We start from the raw sequence: 18,637 nt of genomic DNA, 5'->3' as shown, positions 1-18,637 counted from the left end.
GATGGCAGCCCACTGCTTCACATGTGTGCTCACATGTGCAATGGGAAAAATGCAGAGAATTAATTTCCCCATTGGGGATTAACTGAGTACAATAAAATAAAAATATTTTCAAAAGAGCAAAAAGAAGCTTAAACTACCAGAAGGATGCAGAAAGACCTAAAATTAACTAAAAATATGTAGAATTAGCTGAAAAAGCTAAAATTAGCATAAAAACTGCTAAGTAATAGCTGAAATAGCAGAAAATGCTGAAACTTGCAGAAATAAGCTGAAAGGAGCATAACAAGCTGAAATTAGCAGAAATAAATTAGAAGTGTAAAGATGTAGTTAAGAGGAAAGAAGATCTGAAGGATGTGAAATGAGCTCAATTCATTTTCTATGAGGAAAAAAGTGACAGAAAAGGCTAAATATTTCAACAAGCTAAAGTTGCATCAATACCAAAAGTCCTATATAGCTTCTTTCTTCTGAAAGAGCTGAACATTTTTATAGCTAAATTGCTGAAATAGCTTAAAAGCAGCAGGACGAGAATCACACCAAAAATATGTGGAATAGGGATCAAAGTCAGAATAAAAATATAAACAGGAAACAATAGTGTGAATGCTACAATTTGCAGCTTTTCATTATACGATCATTCCAGAAAGTCAGTTTTCTCTGCTATTCTGCATTTGGACAAAAATCTCCACCTGTATTGAGTTATTGAAGCGAAGTCCACCCACCTGGTACTCCACAATTTTCAGATCAACCATGACATAGTTAGTGAAAATTAATTCCACTGTGATTTCCCTTTTCTGTCTTCTTTCTTTGCTTTTCATTCACATCTTCAAGTCTCTCTTTGGTGCCGCCTCACTGTCTCCTCTCTGCGTTTGCCAACTGTGAAACATTTCCTGGAGCTCCGCTCATATGCATCATCTGAGCGAGTTCCCCTGTGCGTCCGTGTGTGTGTGTGTGTTACATGCGGAGTGTGTTTGAATCTGTTGCATCTTTGCAGACCAGGTAAACAGTAAATGATCAAAGCATGAATTGCACTAAAATGTGACTGTTGGCTCTTCTTGGGGTTTGGTTGTGTGCCGGCATGTCATGAGTCATGCATGTTATGGCAGCATCTTGCACCAGCTGTGGGAAGATGTTAGTGATCAATAATTGCCTTAGCCAAATCAGCTTGAGAGGTGGAGCGAAAGTTTGACAAATTCATGCTGTTTTACTCATAAATGTGCCATGTTCAATACTAATGTCTGATGTAAGTTGATGTATTGTCTTTTATCTTTAACTTAAAAATCTCAATTTGGGTCAAATGCATTCAGCCACCATTAGGTCACAGCTTCCAACATTCTTGTGATACTAGGAATGTCAAAGTAAAGATTATTCTAGAGCGTTTCAATTTGTCATCAAACTCAATCAATAAATTTTATTATTATCAATAATTGTGTCTCCACTTTACATTGTATTTCAGTGGTACAGAGTGCAGAGTGATTAGTAAAAGTAGTCTTGATTGATTATTAGGAATGTCCCAAACGAGAATCTGATTTCAGTCTGGATCTGTCATTTTAAGTGGATTGTCTGCCCAATACGAGCATTTCTCTACAGCACACAGTTACAAACTTAACACTAAACATCACGCATGGATAAATGTACAGTAGTCCCTCATTTATTGCGGGTGTTAGGTTCCAACCCCCCACCCCGCAAGAAGTGAAAGTCTGCAAAGTAGCGACGTTATATTTATTTTAGTATTTATATATATTTTAAGGCTTCATAAACTCTTCCCACACTCTTGCAGTGTTCTAAACTCTTAAACCTACATCATTTTAACAACATACATACAGTACTGTATATGTAGCTACTAAATTTTACTTGCCAGGTTCTGCAGAACAGGAGCAGCTCAGGTCTAGGTAGTCGATTCTAGGTAGTCGATTCTAGGTAGTCGATTGAGTCCAAGTCTGGATAAAAAAAGTCCTGATGCACTCTGAAAACAGCCCCAGACCTGTCCCTGTTTGGAAGTCTTCATGGGCCGTTTACCAGCTCTCAAGATTCACTGATGGGTCTGGAGGTCTGGTTCTGCTCCAGTTCCATGGGTTCAGTGCACCTCGCTGCATCTGCTGGGCGCCGAAGTCATTGTAATAAGTGCCAAACTTTTTCCGATCAGATCAAAACTGTCCCATCTTTTATTTCAGCAGAAGGAAATGGGGCTTCTGGGCAGGGCTCTGTTGGTTTCTGGGAAATGTAGTCATTATGAGCGGGAATACAGTATAGGTTTATTAAAAGAAAACTACAAAATGGCGGCGTCTGTCTGAAGAATTTGATTTTTTTTCGTTAACTTTTCACTGTACAGTATCCAGGACTGTTCCAATCACGAGTAATATTAACGTTGACGATCGTGTCCTGTACAATTTTTATGTTTTATTTTTTGGACAAACTACAATATAGCGAATCCACAAAAGTCGAACTGCAAAGTAGCATGGGACTACTGTACCATCATTACCGGTAATTATATTTACGGTAAATGTTTCACAACTCTGTAGCTCAGCATTTTTTTTCTTCAGAAATTTTATAACTCCACAAAGAGCAACATTTCTTTTAAGTAGCAGTACTTTGAAGAAAAACAACACTAACAATATTAAAATGCAAGCACCTCAACTTTGTTTATGTTGCAAAAATAAATCCAACATTATTTAAAAGAACATTTAAAAAAACACAAGTGTCAAAAAGCTTGAATTAACTGTGTATTGTACAAAAAACTGATCTTTTTATGTTTCATCACTAAATAAGTGATAAAATGAGTTGAAATTGTTTCATTTACTGTATGTGAAAAAAATTCATGCTTTACATTATACGATGATGTAGAAACAGCTTTGGTAATGTACATGCAGTAGTCCCTCACTACGTCGCAGTTCGTGTATTGCGGACTCGCTCTATCACAGTTTTTCAAAATAAGATTGGATATGACACACAATTGGCTGATTGATGGATGAGCCACACGATTGGCATGGAAATTTTATTTAAAATAAATTATTTTTAATTATTAAGCACCTGCTGCACATTTGTGCAGCTGAACAGCTGATCAGCTGCAGAGCTGAGAAGTGGGCGTGGCCAAGTGCGCTTGCAGGTGGCAAAGAGGAGGCAGGGAGCTGAAATCATGACATTCTGTGTTCTTTTAGAACGTTTAACAGTTTAGAAACATTGTTTAGAATATTTCAAGAGTGTGGGAATGTTTTAAAACACATTTAAATATATATATATATATATATATATACAGTATATATACTAAATAAACTACTACTACTTGTTCTACTATTTCTACTTCACGGTTTTTCACTTACCTCGGGTCGTCAGGGATCCCCGCGATAAATGAGGGACTACTGTACTGTAAACTGGTAAATGTTGTATATTGTAAGTTTTTTAATATTACTAAGAGTAATAATAGTTGCAGTGTGGTATAAGCATTAAAGACCATTTTCAGTCCCACACAATAATAAATAATTTATCATATACATTAACCCTAAAGTGAGACTTTTTAATAATAATTCTTATATTAATTTGCTTTTTCTGAGTTACATTGCAGTGACTTTAATTATTTGTATATGATTACTAAAATTAATATATGCCAGTCTGTCTCTTGGTGTCCGCACACGTCAAAAGACAATTGGAGATGCACATTTCCTTTTTCTTAGATCAGAATCCTAGAAGTCCTGGATTGTTTTCACAAACTTCTCTAAAATGAAATGTCAGAACATTCCTTCATATAGTGATGCAGCAGCAGAATGGCCACTAACATAATTGTTGAAACAAAATGTCTTGTTTTAGGTTAAACACTCAGAAAATGTAGGAACAACACATTCTGTTTGTGTGTGTGTGTGTGTACCCCGAGTACATTCACGACTTCTGGAAAGCTGTTCAGAGAGAGAACAGATTTCTCTCTGTGAGGCGCAGCTGATGGGTTATGTGAAACTTTGTGGGAATTCACATGCATCTTGTCCGAGTCCGAAAACCTCAAACATGAACTCTTCGTAAAGACAAAAGATTTGTTTGAATAAAACGTAATTTTGTGGGTTAAATTTCAAAGGGAGCCACCCTCTTTGCATGCTGTCTGCTACTTGTGAATTATCCTGATGCAGCAAGAACATCTTTTTTTGTATACAGTTTAATTAGTTGAAGTTTGGGCAAAAAATTGTGACTGTTAAAGGATTACAAACGCCATTTTGTTTCTTGTATTCTTGCCTACAGCTCTTGTTGTATCAGGATTACAGGGTTGTATTGCCAGTTTCTTGCAGAACATTTGATCAAGCCCTAAGACTATGGAATGATGGTTCGTCTTTTCCACATGGTGTCCATATCTGATAAACATCATACTTAGGAAACCTACTGTGCATCAGTCTTTACAAAGTATAATAATAAATAATTCTTAGTTCTGTAAAATAAGTGCAGTATTTTCCGCCGTAAACATCGCTCTGCCCTATAAATGGCATCAGTCCAAATATGTATAATAAAGTGAAAAAATCCATAAATATGTCGATTGGCCATATATGTTGCATATATTATGCGTCACTGCTGATGCGTCGCATTTGTTACGCGTCACCACTGACAACTGGGAAATGTGGGCCGGTGTTGTGTCAAAAATCAATTGGCTGCCAATGGCGGCCATGGGAGTGTGCACAGGAGGACTTTAACAAGATTTTAACCAAATTAAGGCTTTAAAACTATTATTTGTTTGCTCAAAATTATAGCAAAGGTGTGTCTCAATTGAACTTTTACTTAAAAAATGCATTTTAATGGTCAAATTAGCTGCATTTTGTTGGGGCAGTGCAACGAAATGAAGCTGGTTTGACGGTTGCTCCAAGCAGTGAGCAGAACGTAGGTGGAAGTGTATGGCAAGCCGATTGTGTCATTAATAGCTGGTGAAGATTCTCAGTCATCCAGGACATGGTAAATTCAAAAAAGTTCAAGACAAAAACAATAAAGTATAAAGTAAAGTATAATAAATAAAGTCCAGTTGTTTTTGTCTTGAACTTTTTTGAATTTGTCATTATAGCCACTTTTACCTATTACATGATACAATGGCATGCCTTACTACTCTGGTGCCATCTAGCACTGAAAAATAGTGCTGTTCAATTTTTTTCAGTCAGAATGAATGAAAACGGTCATAGCTCAGCCAAAAATTGGTTTATAAATATGGGAAAAAATCCCTTAATATGTCGCTTCTGCCTACATGTTGCAGGGCATGCAAATTATGCACAAAAAAGTGACTTATAGAGTGAAAAATCCGGTAATCAAAAAGATGCACTTTCAATGCAGTCATATATACTGTGCACATCTCATAGCAGGTTTTTATCTAACCATGCTGATTTGATTCTAATTATTCTCCAGAGGTTGGTAGTACTGGTCCATATTCCTATTGTAGTGGCTCTTACAAAATGTGGATTTGAAGTGTTTTATTTAAAATAAAATAAAAAAAGATAAACACAATACTCAGGGTTTTTTTGCGTTGTAATTTGATGTGTAAACTGATGAAGAAGTTCCAGTCAGTTTAAATGAAATGTTGAGTATCTGGAAAAAGTTTAAAAATATATTTATTAAAATGTTCAAAAATAATAAAGCCATTAATGTGCATTATACTTCCTTTTTTTATTATTCTGGTCAATTATATTTTCTGGCTTTGCAACCTGAGTATGAAATATGGCTGCCATGAGGAGAGGTTTAATAGGCTGCTCTGCCGTGTGCATGTAAGGCATGGTTTTTAAAGCCATCTTGCTTGTTCTCTGTTTCTACACTCTTTTCTTCCTATCTGTTATATGCTGTTATTATCTCTGTAACTTTTCTCCATGATTCGGTGAAGATGTGGTGTTACATACTAAATTTAAGTACTTGTCAAAGGATTAGTTGTTAGTGAATACTTGCACTTTGTGCCTTGAGTTCTCAGTACTGTCATAACACATTAGTGTGTCATAAAAATACACAAGCCAAAGTTAAAAATCAAAAGCATTCATTGAAAATTTGAGTTCTTGTGGGCTAAACCTGCTATTTATCTAAATGTAGACAGAAAGTATGTGGTATTGCTGATTGACTCAAGACAATTTTTAAATACATTTTTTAATCTAACTTTTTTCCCCTGTCTTTTTCTCTTCCCCTCCGTTATCTATGTCCTTCAACCTGACACCTCCTCTTCTACCTTTTGCCTCCTTTTCTTTATCTCCTTCTACGCTTTGTTCTGTCCTCCAAGACCATCACTGACACCAGCCCAATGCGTCGCTCCACCTCCAGCCTGGTCCATGGACGTTCAGGCCGTGGCGTGAGGCTGGATGACTACTCCCTGGAGAGGGTAGTGTCTGAGGAGGGGAGACACGGTGGAGGATGTAGGCACAGGGACAGAAGTCACCGCACCTCACAGCGCTCCCTGACCAGATACACAGATGCAGATACGGGTGGGTAACCATTTAACAGACTGCTGGCAAAAATGGTTTGATTTCCAGCTTGATGAGTTTAATTAGTGGTTATCTGATCCGACACTTAAAAATCTATTTGGTCCATCAAAGCACCTTAATTATATTTTAAAATAGAAAACATACCATACCATACCACTTTATTTATAGAGCACTTAAAACGGCAACAAGGCCGACCAAAGTACTATACAGCAGAAACAAACACAGCACTCGGCAAAAAATAATGATGAAAATACATAGATCTAAATGGAAGAACAATAACTAAATGGCTAACATTGTAGAATACAGACAGGTTAAGAACAAATCACACTGTCAAAAACCAGGGAAAAGTGTTTTTTAATAGTCATTCCACAGTCTTGGACCTGCAACAGAGAAGGCCCTGTCACCTCTAAGCTCAAGATGGATTCCTGGAACCAATAGAAACATCGGATCTGCTGACCTCAGAGAGCGCTTTGGGGACATATGGCTGCAGCAGATCAGCGAGATAAGAGGGGGCAGAATTGTTCAGAGATTTAAAAACACACAAAGGATTTTGAACTGAATTTGAAAGTGAACCGGGAGCCAGTGCAGGGAGGCCAAAACTGGAATAATGTGCTCTCTTTTGCTTTTATCAGTTAAAAATTGGGCTGCAGCATTTTGGACCAGTTGTAATTGTGCAATAGAGGTCTGACTGATTCCAAAAAGAAGCGCATTGCAGTAATGGTGCCTGGATGTTACAAACGCATGTAATACAGTCTCAAGGTTATTTTTGGACATATGGGCTTGAGTTTAGACATTCGCCTTAGCTGAAAAAAAAAAAAATACAGGATTTAACATTCATGTTTACATGACTGTTAAGTTTTATGGAAGGGTCCATTGTCTCTCCCAGATTAGTGACTCTTTGTTTCTCTAATGGGGCTTGAGAGGAAACGTCAATACCATGGTTTTTGATTGTGCCATTGGGAGTAAACAACATGACTTCAGTCTTCTTCTCATTAAAACTTAAGAAATTTAAAGATATCCAGTCTCTGATGTCAGCAAGGCAGTCAAGAAGAGGTTGAATAGAACGTGCACCACTCTGCTTCAGAGGGAAGTAAATTTGACATCATAGGCGTAGAAATGAAAGGGTATATGTTTATGGAAAATAGCACCTAGTGGCAGCAGGTATAAAGAAAAGAGACGAGGACCGAGGATGGACCCCTGCGGTACCCCCCCACCAAAGAGCTGCCAATGAAACTATAATGCAATTAAGCTTTTTTATCATCCAGAAACCATATTCACATCTGCTACTTGTAAAATCCTTTGAAATCTTCATGTTTAACCCTGGCGTGTACTGTGTCTACTATGTGAACTGAGACATGTCTTCACTAGGCCTGGGTACAGACCTCAGCACAACGACTCAATCAGGCGACCTGCCACCCAAAGAGCGTGAGCGGGACAGAGGCCGCACCAAGGACCGTCGTCACCACCATCACCACCACAGACATCACAGCTCAATGGACAAAGATCGCTATGGCCCCGACCGCCATGACTACCCACACAGGCATCCCCATGACCGCCACTGGTCCCGTTCACCTAGTGAAGGACCTGATGGGAGAGGTCACAGACAGGTGGGTTCCAAAGACTAAAATGTTTATGATGAATGTTAAATAAATAAAATATACATGACAGCTTCAAAAAGTCTGTTTTTTCCTGACTTTTGACTACACAAAATTTGATGAAATGTGCTTAATTTAATTTCCATATGATGATCCCTGTACCATTTCCTTTTTTACACTGACATCAGCACATGTGCACTTATCCAGTGAGAGTTCAGTCATTTTCCATATTTTTACTTATGGATATCAATCTATCTTTTTTTGTTATCTTTTTTCCTTTGTCACTGTTTCTCTATGTCCATTTTTCTTCAATGTGATCTGTTGCTTCTTACTGTCAATTTGTTGCTTCATCTCTACGTTTTGAACAATTTCCAATGGTATCTATCTATATCTATTTATCTATCTATCTATGTATCTATCTAATCTATCTATCTAATCTATCTATCTCACCATCGCTTTGTTTATTCTGGTCTTTGTTGTTATTGTGGTGCATTTTGATTTTCCTTGTTTACATTTTGCTGTAGGGCAGTAGTTCAGTAAGCGGCAGCCCAGTCCCGTCCACTTCAGGGACCAGCACGCCACGGAGAGGTCGTCGTCAACTGCCACAGACCCCTGCTGTTCCACGTCCACATGTCACCTACTCTCCCGCTGTTCGCAAGCCCATCTACGCCCCCCCAGGCCCAGGCCGATTGCGCTCGCCTTCCCCCCGACACTTCTCCCCACCAGATCATGACAGAAGTTACCACCGACCTCCATCACGCCATTCCTCTCCGCACCATGGCGGGTCCTCGTCCAGGCATGGTTCACCACGCTCACCTCGCCACCAGTCCCCGCACTCACCTCTCCATGGTTCTCCTAGATCTCCACACCGTAACCGCTGGAGTGGGCCCCCACCTGGCGACAGCCTGGGCGGGGACGGGTCCTTCTACGAGAGAGATTATGAGTATGAGCGGCACCATGAGCCACCTGCCTATGAGCAAAGCCTCTCCCATGGCAACCCTCATCCGCACAGTGGAAATCCTCACCCGCACCCACGCTCACCTAGGACTGCCCGCCATGGGCCCCCTCCACCCCCACCCACACATCCGCGTAGGGTACCTAATGGCTACCGCTCATCCTCACCGTCCCCACATAGACGGGGACCAACGGGTGCACCCCACCAACACCACCGGCCTCCCCATGCCAGAGGCCCCCGCAAGGGCCTTCATGAACCTTACAGTGAGACGGACGAGGATGACTGGTGCTAGCGACCACAGAGTATAAGAAATACAGACAACAAAGAAGAACAAGAACCAACGCCTCCAGTGCTCTGGCCAATGATATGAAAACTTTTAATAAAGCAGAGTTGGTAATGTTTTTCTGGAGGGGTTGGATACTCAAAACTCTTTACCTTCACCCTTCAGACTCTTAATAAGATAAAAGGGTGGAGGGTAGGAGGTGAAGGTGCTGCATAGCTTTTTACATATTTTATGAAACTGTAAAACCTTTGACAGAGCAGCACCCAGTTAAGATGGAACTGAGAAGGCCAAAAGAGCTTTGGTAAGGCCAGGGCACTCTATCTCTGCGTTTCTCTGTCTCAGAACTACACTTCCCACAACTAGCCTTCATCATCAAGGCCAGGTTTCAAAAGGAAGAGAGATCTGTGGGATCAACAGAGAGTAACAGAGGAGCATGAGGTTCTGAAATGTGATGCGATCATTGCAGTTTGTGAGGTCTAATAGCACTTTGCTGACTGACATGCAATTGCTCAAAGTTATCAGATGTGTGCTATTTACCACTGGCCTGACTCCTACTGTAAACCGAGAAGAAGCTGGAATAAGGAGTCCATGCTTTGACTCTGTTCTAAAACAGAAAATTTAAGAAAATTAGGTATTAAAAAGCCAGGACCCCCCAACCCTTACATGCCAAGCTATGCCTCCAGAAAATCAAACTTGAAACAATGAAGAACATGGTGAAACTTTACATGACAATGAAAAGAAAAAAGGGGAGAACATCGACTTTATCTTTAATCTACTCTGTTTCCAAGGGACAGAACCAGGAAGCTCCGCCTATACTGCAAAAACCAGCCAATCACAGTGCTGGCCGATATTTGATGAGTTTTATCATCTCTGTTTACTGTTATGGACTCACTTAATGCTGATGGAACTGCTGTGACATCACTTCCTGTCCAAATAATGTTAGTGGGGGGCAACGGGGTAAGGCACAATGTGAGCTCACTTCCTGTTCAAGTACACCAAAGGGATGGGCTCTGGTAACAAGAGAAGGGGATTGAACACTTTGTCAAACCTTTTCGTCCTGTGCTACTCAACTCGGTGTATGAGGGAAGATGGCATGACAGGAAATGGCATCACGCAGTTGAATGGGGCGGAGGAAAGGAAAGGAGGGATGGGGAAAAAGACTAATTTCTTCAGTATTTCTTCTATTGATTACTTCTCCTTCTTGTTCTTCTATGGACATTGAAGTTTGGTTCTTCTGTTGCATTCGCTCAGCCTCCTTTGATATTTTTCAGAGTCCAAAAAAACTTGATGGAAATCTGCATGACTGATAAAATACGTACTAGAAAAGAAATTTCAGTTGTGTGGGTGGGTCTAGGGGGCTTTAGGTTTTTTAATGAGGTTGTCTTCTTTCTGACTCTCCCATTTTCTCCCACTCTTTGGCTTTGTCTCGCTTTTCCTTGTCAAAAGTATTCTAATTGGATTTATTTTTAACCTAAATCGAGACATTGACATTCAGCTATTTTGTCTGTCTCAATTTTCTGCAGAAAGCTTGGTTTTTACAGCTTGTCAAGAGACAAGAACCCCAGCAGGGCTTGAGAAACAAGAGGGAGAGAGAGTGGTCAGAAGGAAACTTTTGCTACACTCAGTTTACTATTGTCAATGATGACAGAGATGAATATTTTATTGTCAATGCAAAATGAAACTGATGTTGATACTGGTGATGATTGACTGAATGATAGAACTGTTGCTGTAGACTTGCTGTCATGTTTTTTGGAGTTCAAAAATGTTCATCCCGTTTGCATCATCTCTTATGTTTGTGCCCCCTGTTCTGTGATGTTTACTCAGTTTCTGATGCCTTTGTGCAACTTTTGTTTGGCAATGACAGTTTTGGAAGATTCATTTTGCAGTGTTGCGTGTTTTAACGCAACTCATTTTCTCCCCAGAATGCTAAAGGTGCATGTCAGGAGTGTCTTAAGTATCTGACTCTCATGAACCCACAAACTCCTGTCAAGCTTACCCAAAGATAGTAAATCATCATCAGAGTGAAGCGTAGAAAATACTATCATTTACAAAGGTTTAATTTTTCCTGAGGTTCACGCGTTTCCGAATCCAGCCAAACATACGTAGATTATTCTTTATTTTCATTGTTCACATAAGGCTCTGTACTTTAGCTGTGAGTTTATTTGCCAACAATGAAAGCACGGCATTAGTGGTACAGTGTTGGTGTCGGTCAGTGTTGAGGGATGTTGGAGTTTTTTTGCCACCAAAGGATGGTAGTCATTCATCCATCTATTTTCTACACTCACTTTCTGTGCAGGGTTGCAGTAAGCTGGGCCTATCTCCAGTGATCAATGGGCAAGAGGCGGGGTACACCCTACATGGGTCACCAGTCCAAATAGTAACCAGCACTCATTAATCCCCTGCCTTCCCATTCTACTCAACAGACTCTTGGCCAGAACCTAGTATTTGGCCCTGTGGCAAACCTTTCACTTGTGTTTTCCTTAAATTGTCTTAAAGACATATAAATCCCATTCTTAGTTCTGGAAACTGTGGATGTGTCCTGAGAGATGCCATAATTTCTGCGTGTCAGTCTCTACTCCACATACCTGTTTGTGCCAATGCTGACCCCCTTACCCAGTCAAGTACGGTTTGTAGCAAAGCTGAGCCTTTCTCCACCAAAAATCACATCCACGGTGTCTCGTTTATCTTCATTTCCAGACATTTGCTTTTACATCTGACTTACAAGAAACTGACACTGGAAAGATAGCAAATATATTACAGAGCAAGAACATTTAGAAATAATAGGTAGATTGTAGTTTTTATGAGGGACGACAGGCAATTTATAGACAAAGATAGTCAATTACCTACAGGTAAATCTAGAAATAATAAAGTAAACGTAGTTGTGAGAAAAATAAAGACTATAAGTAGAGTTTTGGATGATTATTTATTTTGCATACTGATCACACTTGTTAAAAAATGTTGAGAGGTGAACTACTTTTTAAAACGTGCACCATTTTTCTCTGCATTTGCAGACAACAGAAACAAAGCCCAATACTCATTGTGACTCTATGCAGACCTCAATTAGCATTTTTCCAATGTTATTCAGAGGAGGAACTGCAGCGCTGTGGTACTATATAGGAAATTTGCAAAACAAAAACCTACAGATATTAGTTGTTGTAAGGACTGGCACCACTTTTGCACATTTCACCTGACATCACACCCCACAACGAAAACACTTTCTTCAATGTACGTCTTTTTACTTTCCCCTTCTGCAGCCGATTCCTTTTCCCTGTTCAAACTTCTCTGCTCTCCTGACACATGTTGCCTCCAGGCCATTATGTTAAGGACAGGGAAGATAAGAACTGGGGATAGAGAGTTTTGTTAACTATTATTCTGGTGGAAGTGACGGGGTGCTAACTAGAAATCCCTTTGTCCTCATCTGCCATAACAAGTGGTATGTCAGGTGAGGATTCTTCTCCAAAGCCCCCTACAGAGCCACAGTGCCTTCTGTATCCGAGTCACATCCGTCACAGTCTCCTCACTGACAACAGCTCTCATTCACCCACCACCAACACCCTCCTCACCTGCTATTGTAGACAAGATGAGCCACACTGCGCCTTAAAATCAGACCTCCCAAGCTAGCATACAAACTGGGAGCGCTGTGATTTTGAGACTGGGCCACAGTCAGGAAGAGGTCAAAAGACTATGGGCTTGGTGCAGGGAAATCAGTGCTACATCTGGAATGGGCTAGACTATTTAAAATATTTTATTCAAAGACTCATATTTTTATAGTACCTACCAAGAACTGTAAAAGATCCCCACAGTTTGCATCAGAGCCTTGTGCTTTTGACTTGTTAAGACGCCAGTGCAGTTTTAGATCTTGATATCTGGCTAGCCCTTTTTTTTTTTTTTTGGCTTTGGCTTGGCACATCCAACAGTTTCAAATGGTGTAGTGAGAAGTTTACGAGGTGGTTTAAGAGGTGCAAAGCTGTTTGCTTACTTCTCAGGTCCCTTTAGAGTTAGGTAGTTAGACTACATAGGGGAGAAACACAAAGGAAGCAGACAGCAAAATTGAGGTGTTGTATGGTTTCACCTGGCATGGCATCAAACATTGTAATGTTGACCTCACCCCTCTTCGTTCTTCTAACTAGCATTACACACTCCAATCCCTCACTTTTTCATGAACAGCCTGCCAAATGCACCAACACCCAACGTTAAGCATGTTAACGGCCTGGCAGAAGAGTCAACTCAATCTGGCTCCATGATACCACTCGCTTGTCCAGAATTGTAACAGCAGATCCAAAATGAGGCCGACACACAACACTGCTCTGTGTGAAAGCATGTTGTGTGTGTATGTGTGTGCACTTTCCAAAAACTAATCCCATTGTTTTGGAAGTCAACAACCAGTATTATTTTTTGTGTTATGCGTTTATTTAATGGAACACAATTTCATAGGTTTCTGCTCAGTCATCACCTGTTGTAGTATTTGCTTTCTGTCTTATATTCTGTCACTTTTGGTGTTGTATCTATTTTTTTTTTCTTTTTTTTCTCTGGGATGAAGGAAAAACTAACAAATGCACCACCCATCCGCTCAGTCGGCTGTGAAATTGTGTCAGTGGGTCAGTCGTGAGGTAACATGTTGACAAAAAGGGCTCTCTTAAAAAAAAATACTTCACAGTGGGTATTATTGTACAGTAGTGCTGCCAAAAGTCGTGCTTATGTAGCTAAAGCCACGCTGTGGTCTCCCCTTTGTACAGCACTATATGTGTGCATGTGTGTGTCTGCGTGTGTGTAAGGGCAAGAGGGTGGGAGTTTGGGGGTGTCGAAATGTGATGAGTGGCTTATATGGGGGTACTGTTTGGGATGGAGAGTGAAGGCTTTTGGGCAGGGGGTTACAGCAGCAGAGATTTTAGTGACTCTAACACAATTTCACAATGGCACTGGACCATTTTTCAGGCTCACAGGTCATGTTTTCACCTTCAACCCACCATCATTTTATCAAACTGTGAGGGGAGGAGTGGGGCGGGGGCTTTTGCTGCAACAGGAAGACATATGTGTGGAGATATGACAGTGTGTAAGAGTGTGCAAAAAGAAAGGGTATAAGTGTGCTAAGGCTGAAACACAATAATCAAATAGACGTCATCTAAAAACATCTAAAGGAATATTTCTTGAAGGAATGTGTAGCGCAGCCGCCTTTCATGCCAGACTTTTACACTAAGATTATCTTGTGTTAAGGATTGAGAGAGTTCTAGTTGTTTTGGTCATACCTTAAGAGTTATGTGCAATCTGATATCACAAGATCACATTCTCAGATCGTGAGTTGTGAATGACTCTCAGCTACTACCACATCGTTTTAGCTAGTTCTAGCCAGTTTGTGTTGGCAAATGTCAATTAGCTGTTACAGCCATGTGAAATTTGGACCGATTCCAGAAGTTAATCTGTTGTAGAGGTACATCCTGTGAGTACTTTCTGAACATTTAATTTAAACATATCCAGTGGTTTTTGATAAGTTGGTGAAGATTCTCAGTCATCCAGGACATGGTAAGTTCAAAAACGTTCAACCCTAAAACAACTGGACTTTATTTGTAACTGAAGACGTTTTGCTTCTCATCCGAGGAGCTTTCTCAGTTCAAGGAACAGAAAGTGTAGGGTTCGAATTATAAAGCTGAGCTAAGCTAGATACATATGCAGATTGCCCCATCGCTCCTCACAATAGCGGTTCGTTAGTGGTTATTCATGTATTTTTCTAACTGCTGTAGTCTGATAATAAATAAACAATATAAAGGTGCAAATATACACATCTGAAAGTATTTTAGCTGGAATGGATTGATTGTTTCAGCTCTTACTGTGCGTTTGTGTATGAGTGCGAGTGGTTTGTGTTCGTCGATTCTTGACCACGCGTGTCCAAATGTGTCCTCTCACCATCAGCTACAGTAGGGAACCCTCAGTGCCTTACACTGTACAGGACAAGATGACATTAATACAGCGCTTTAAATGTCCCACCCCCATACTCATTTCAAGCCTATGAAGGTGAGGATAAGAGGAGGCGATGAGAGTGTGTGAACAAGTGAAAGTTGGGGGTAAGTTTAACAATCTGTCTTACCCATCCTCTCCATGTCCCATTCTGTCTGCTGTATTTGGCGCTGTGATTTCTTTGTAAATATTCTATAAAGTTTCTGCAAAAACTCATTGTGGTCATCCGTATTCATTCTCCTGTCACCTCGCTGTGATTCATTGTCTTCTCGTTCCAGCGCCTGTTCTCTACATGTAATGCTGTTTATGAGCACAGGGCTGCAGGGTCGAGCCTTCTTCATCATCGTCAGTCTGACAGAGCAGAGTGAGCGAGTTCATGCGTGTGTGGGTGTGTGTTTTTCTTTGTGACGGTCTGTCTGCAGTGTGACTATCTGTTCCTCTAACTTCATGGAGCCGAGCAGATTTTAAGACTGGCTAATGTTGGTTTCTGCAAAGGATTTCATTTTTAATTCCTATGATGATCTTTTTTTTTTTTTTATGTATTTATTGCTTAAATTATAGATGTGTTTTCAAGAAGTGTGCATGCAAAAAAAAAATTTTCATACCCAAATTTTTGCATTGAAAAATATTAACTGAAGATGATATGTAGCATTTGCATTGTTTGACAAACATCTTTGCATCCAGCTGTTTTCACCATCAGCAAAGACAGATTTTCTGTTTCATGATCATCATTTCAAGCCTTAAAATATGTTTGGCTCCAAGAGTTTAGGCAAATTGAATAAATCTCACACAGAAGGTTTGAGATGTCTCCCGCAGTCGACCCCCCCCCCCCCCATCCCCACCCCAACCCGAACATCTCTGTCTCTGTCTTCATCCAGCTTCATTTTTATAACTCTTATTTTTGTCCTTGCCATTTCTTTCCATCAGCCCAGCAGAGATGAGTTGTTTCAAAGAAGTTGCAGACAGATTAAAATAAAATGAGATTAAATTAAATTAACGTCTTGGGTGTTTTAGGAAGATTTAATCCTAAATCTAACCTTATTGTAAATAACGGATTCAAACATGGAACAAAAGATTCTTGAGCAACAGTGCTTATGAGGCTTCCAATTTATAACAAACACTTAAATATGTTTTAAAATAATCCACTGAGCAAAAGTGTTGTCTCTGAAGCATCCACAGACCATCCATCCCATCACGATTCATGCCATCCGACGCTCCACCAGGTAGAAACTGAACCAGTGCCACTCTAGAAAACCATACAGGATTCACTCAGCAAGTTAAGGAAAAGAAGAAAAAAATAACGTCCATGGCAATTTAAGACAAAAGAGAAGTATTTAATTACAGATTTGCATGTGCAATGTGCATGCCACTATGTGGGGTTATAAGTCAACTTCAGGAACTAAAAAAAATTAAAGAAATATAAAGAAAAAAGGATATATATGTAAAATTATATATATATATAGATATATATATATATAGAGAGAGAGGTAGATGTTTTTAAGAGCAATGTGTTTCTTTTTTTTTCTTCTATTTTTAAAAACAAAAAATGTGGAAAAAAAAAAAACGACAAAAAAAAACAAGAAAAATACCAATACAGTACAAAAAAAATAACCCATCATGACAAAAAATGGAAATGATTTTGTTGATGAAATCGAAGAATGTTTGTTTGTTATATTTGCCAGTTCTTTCACGGAGAACAACCGTGGCTCCACAAGGATAGATTACACTTTAACTAACATTAGGGGGTTAAAAAAAAAATAAAAAAAATAATGAACAGAAGATTTTAAATAGGGGGACAATGCATACATTACTTTTCTTTGAAGAAAAACAATCCCTTTGAGAGTAAAGAGTTGCCTGAACCTGAATCTGGTGATGTTATTCCAATTTATTCTGGCTATGAAGTCCCTTATTTTTCTCTCCCTCTTGTTTTCTCTCTCTCTTTGACCATCTCGATCTCTTCCTCAGTTTCTTTCTTTATCCTGCTGTTTCTAAAAGTGCATTTTGTAATTTAAAACTGAATTCTTCCTAAAGAACCAGAATAAACCAGAGAGAATGCATCAAACCCGTCCTTTAGTCTTGTCTTTTTTTGATTCTGCAAACGACATGTTGCTTTGTGATTACAAGTGCTCTGACTTTAGTGTATCCTGGAAATAAATAACCCAATGAAACAAAGTTATATCAGAGGCTTTAAACAACATTTGACTCTACAAAAAAAGTTAAATTATGTCATCTGGACAGTTTCTTTTTGGAAGAAACATTTCGTCAGTCCGAGGCCTGCCAACAGGATCTGTCATTGACTTGCGTTGTTGCACAGCATCATCATGTGGACCTTACATTTTGGACACGCTTCAACCTAATGTTGTTTCATTTAACACTTGGGGTCAATCTTTATGATGTGCTACTTAGTGATAGTAAAAATACAATTCACCAACCAGTGGAAACACAAGATGATGTTGATCTCAGACACTGAGATGGAGGCAATGAGCATACAAACATCTTTTTGTGCATCCGGTTGCATTTTCAGGTTTGCTGCGTGGGTCAGCTGGACAAGGCGAGATCTTTGCTGCAGCTGGTTCAAGTCCAGTCCAGAGGCCATTGTCCTGTTCTCCAACAACTTTCAAATAAGGACCACTAATACCAAATATTTTTGGAATTCCAAATTAATATGGGCTTTACAAATATGGCTACAAACCATGCTGACATTGAGACTTACAAATATAAATTATACCTGCATTCTTTGAAGAAGCACGTATCATTTGCTGCCTTAATATTTAATAGGGATAACTTTCAGCTACTACCACATTAGATTTTAGCTCAATATGTTTCAAACTGGCAGAGTTGTAATCTTTTATGTGGTTCCTAAAGTCGATTAGCTGAGTCCATCTTTAATATAGTCGGCTACAGACGTTATTCAGTTGTAAATATTGTTACTATCTGAGATTTTAAATAAAATCCATCCAGCGGTTCATGAGTTATTTTTGCTAACGGACAAAAAAAGACATGTTCACGCAGGCAATAACGTTGTCACCTGCCTTCATGTTGGAGGGCAATAAAAATATGAAAAATCTTTGGTGCCATTTGAAAATAAACCAACAGTTAAAATGAGACGCGTGTTTTTTTTGTCAATTATTTTCATTCTACATTGATTGTATAGTTTTTCTTATGTTATCAACTTCAACATGTTTCTTTCTTATTAAAGACAAGTTAGTATTTTAAAATAATAAGTTAACTCTGAGGTAACAGAGCAGTGTTGCTCTGATTCAGTTTAATGTGAAGTCTAAAAGAAGTCACACGCCAAACACGACATAACTGGTGGAAATATTCACTGTTTGAACAAATGCTTTGCTGTCAGTAATATTTCAGCTTAAAGGATGCATTAGTTGTTGTTGTTGTTGTTGTTGTTGTTGTTGTTGTTGTTGTTGTTGTTGTTGTTGTTGTTGTT

At 39.4% G+C, this 18,637-nt stretch overlaps 2 protein-coding genes across 3 annotated transcripts in view; both read left to right on the top strand.

The window, feature by feature from the left end:
- Positions 1–18,637, top strand: part of LOC119422403 (voltage-dependent calcium channel gamma-4 subunit-like) — a 108,754-nt gene that overhangs the window by 36,828 nt on the left and 53,289 nt on the right. The window lies entirely within an intron of this gene.
- LOC119422397 (voltage-dependent P/Q-type calcium channel subunit alpha-1A) lies at positions 6,209–9,381 on the top strand (the record flags this gene model as incomplete). Of its 2 annotated transcripts, none has more annotated exon segments than XM_037689764.1 (3): positions 6,209–6,410; positions 7,791–8,017; positions 8,530–9,381. In XM_037689764.1, coding segments are annotated over 3 exon segments (1,152 nt in total), but the record flags the coding sequence as incomplete, so codon positions are not given.

This window comes from Nematolebias whitei, chromosome 16, assembly GCF_014905685.2.
Source record: "Nematolebias whitei isolate Nwh7 chromosome 16, NemWhi1, whole genome shotgun sequence".
NCBI lineage: Eukaryota > Metazoa > Chordata > Actinopteri > Cyprinodontiformes > Rivulidae > Nematolebias > Nematolebias whitei.
This window is presented reverse-complemented; position numbering and strand designations above follow the sequence as displayed.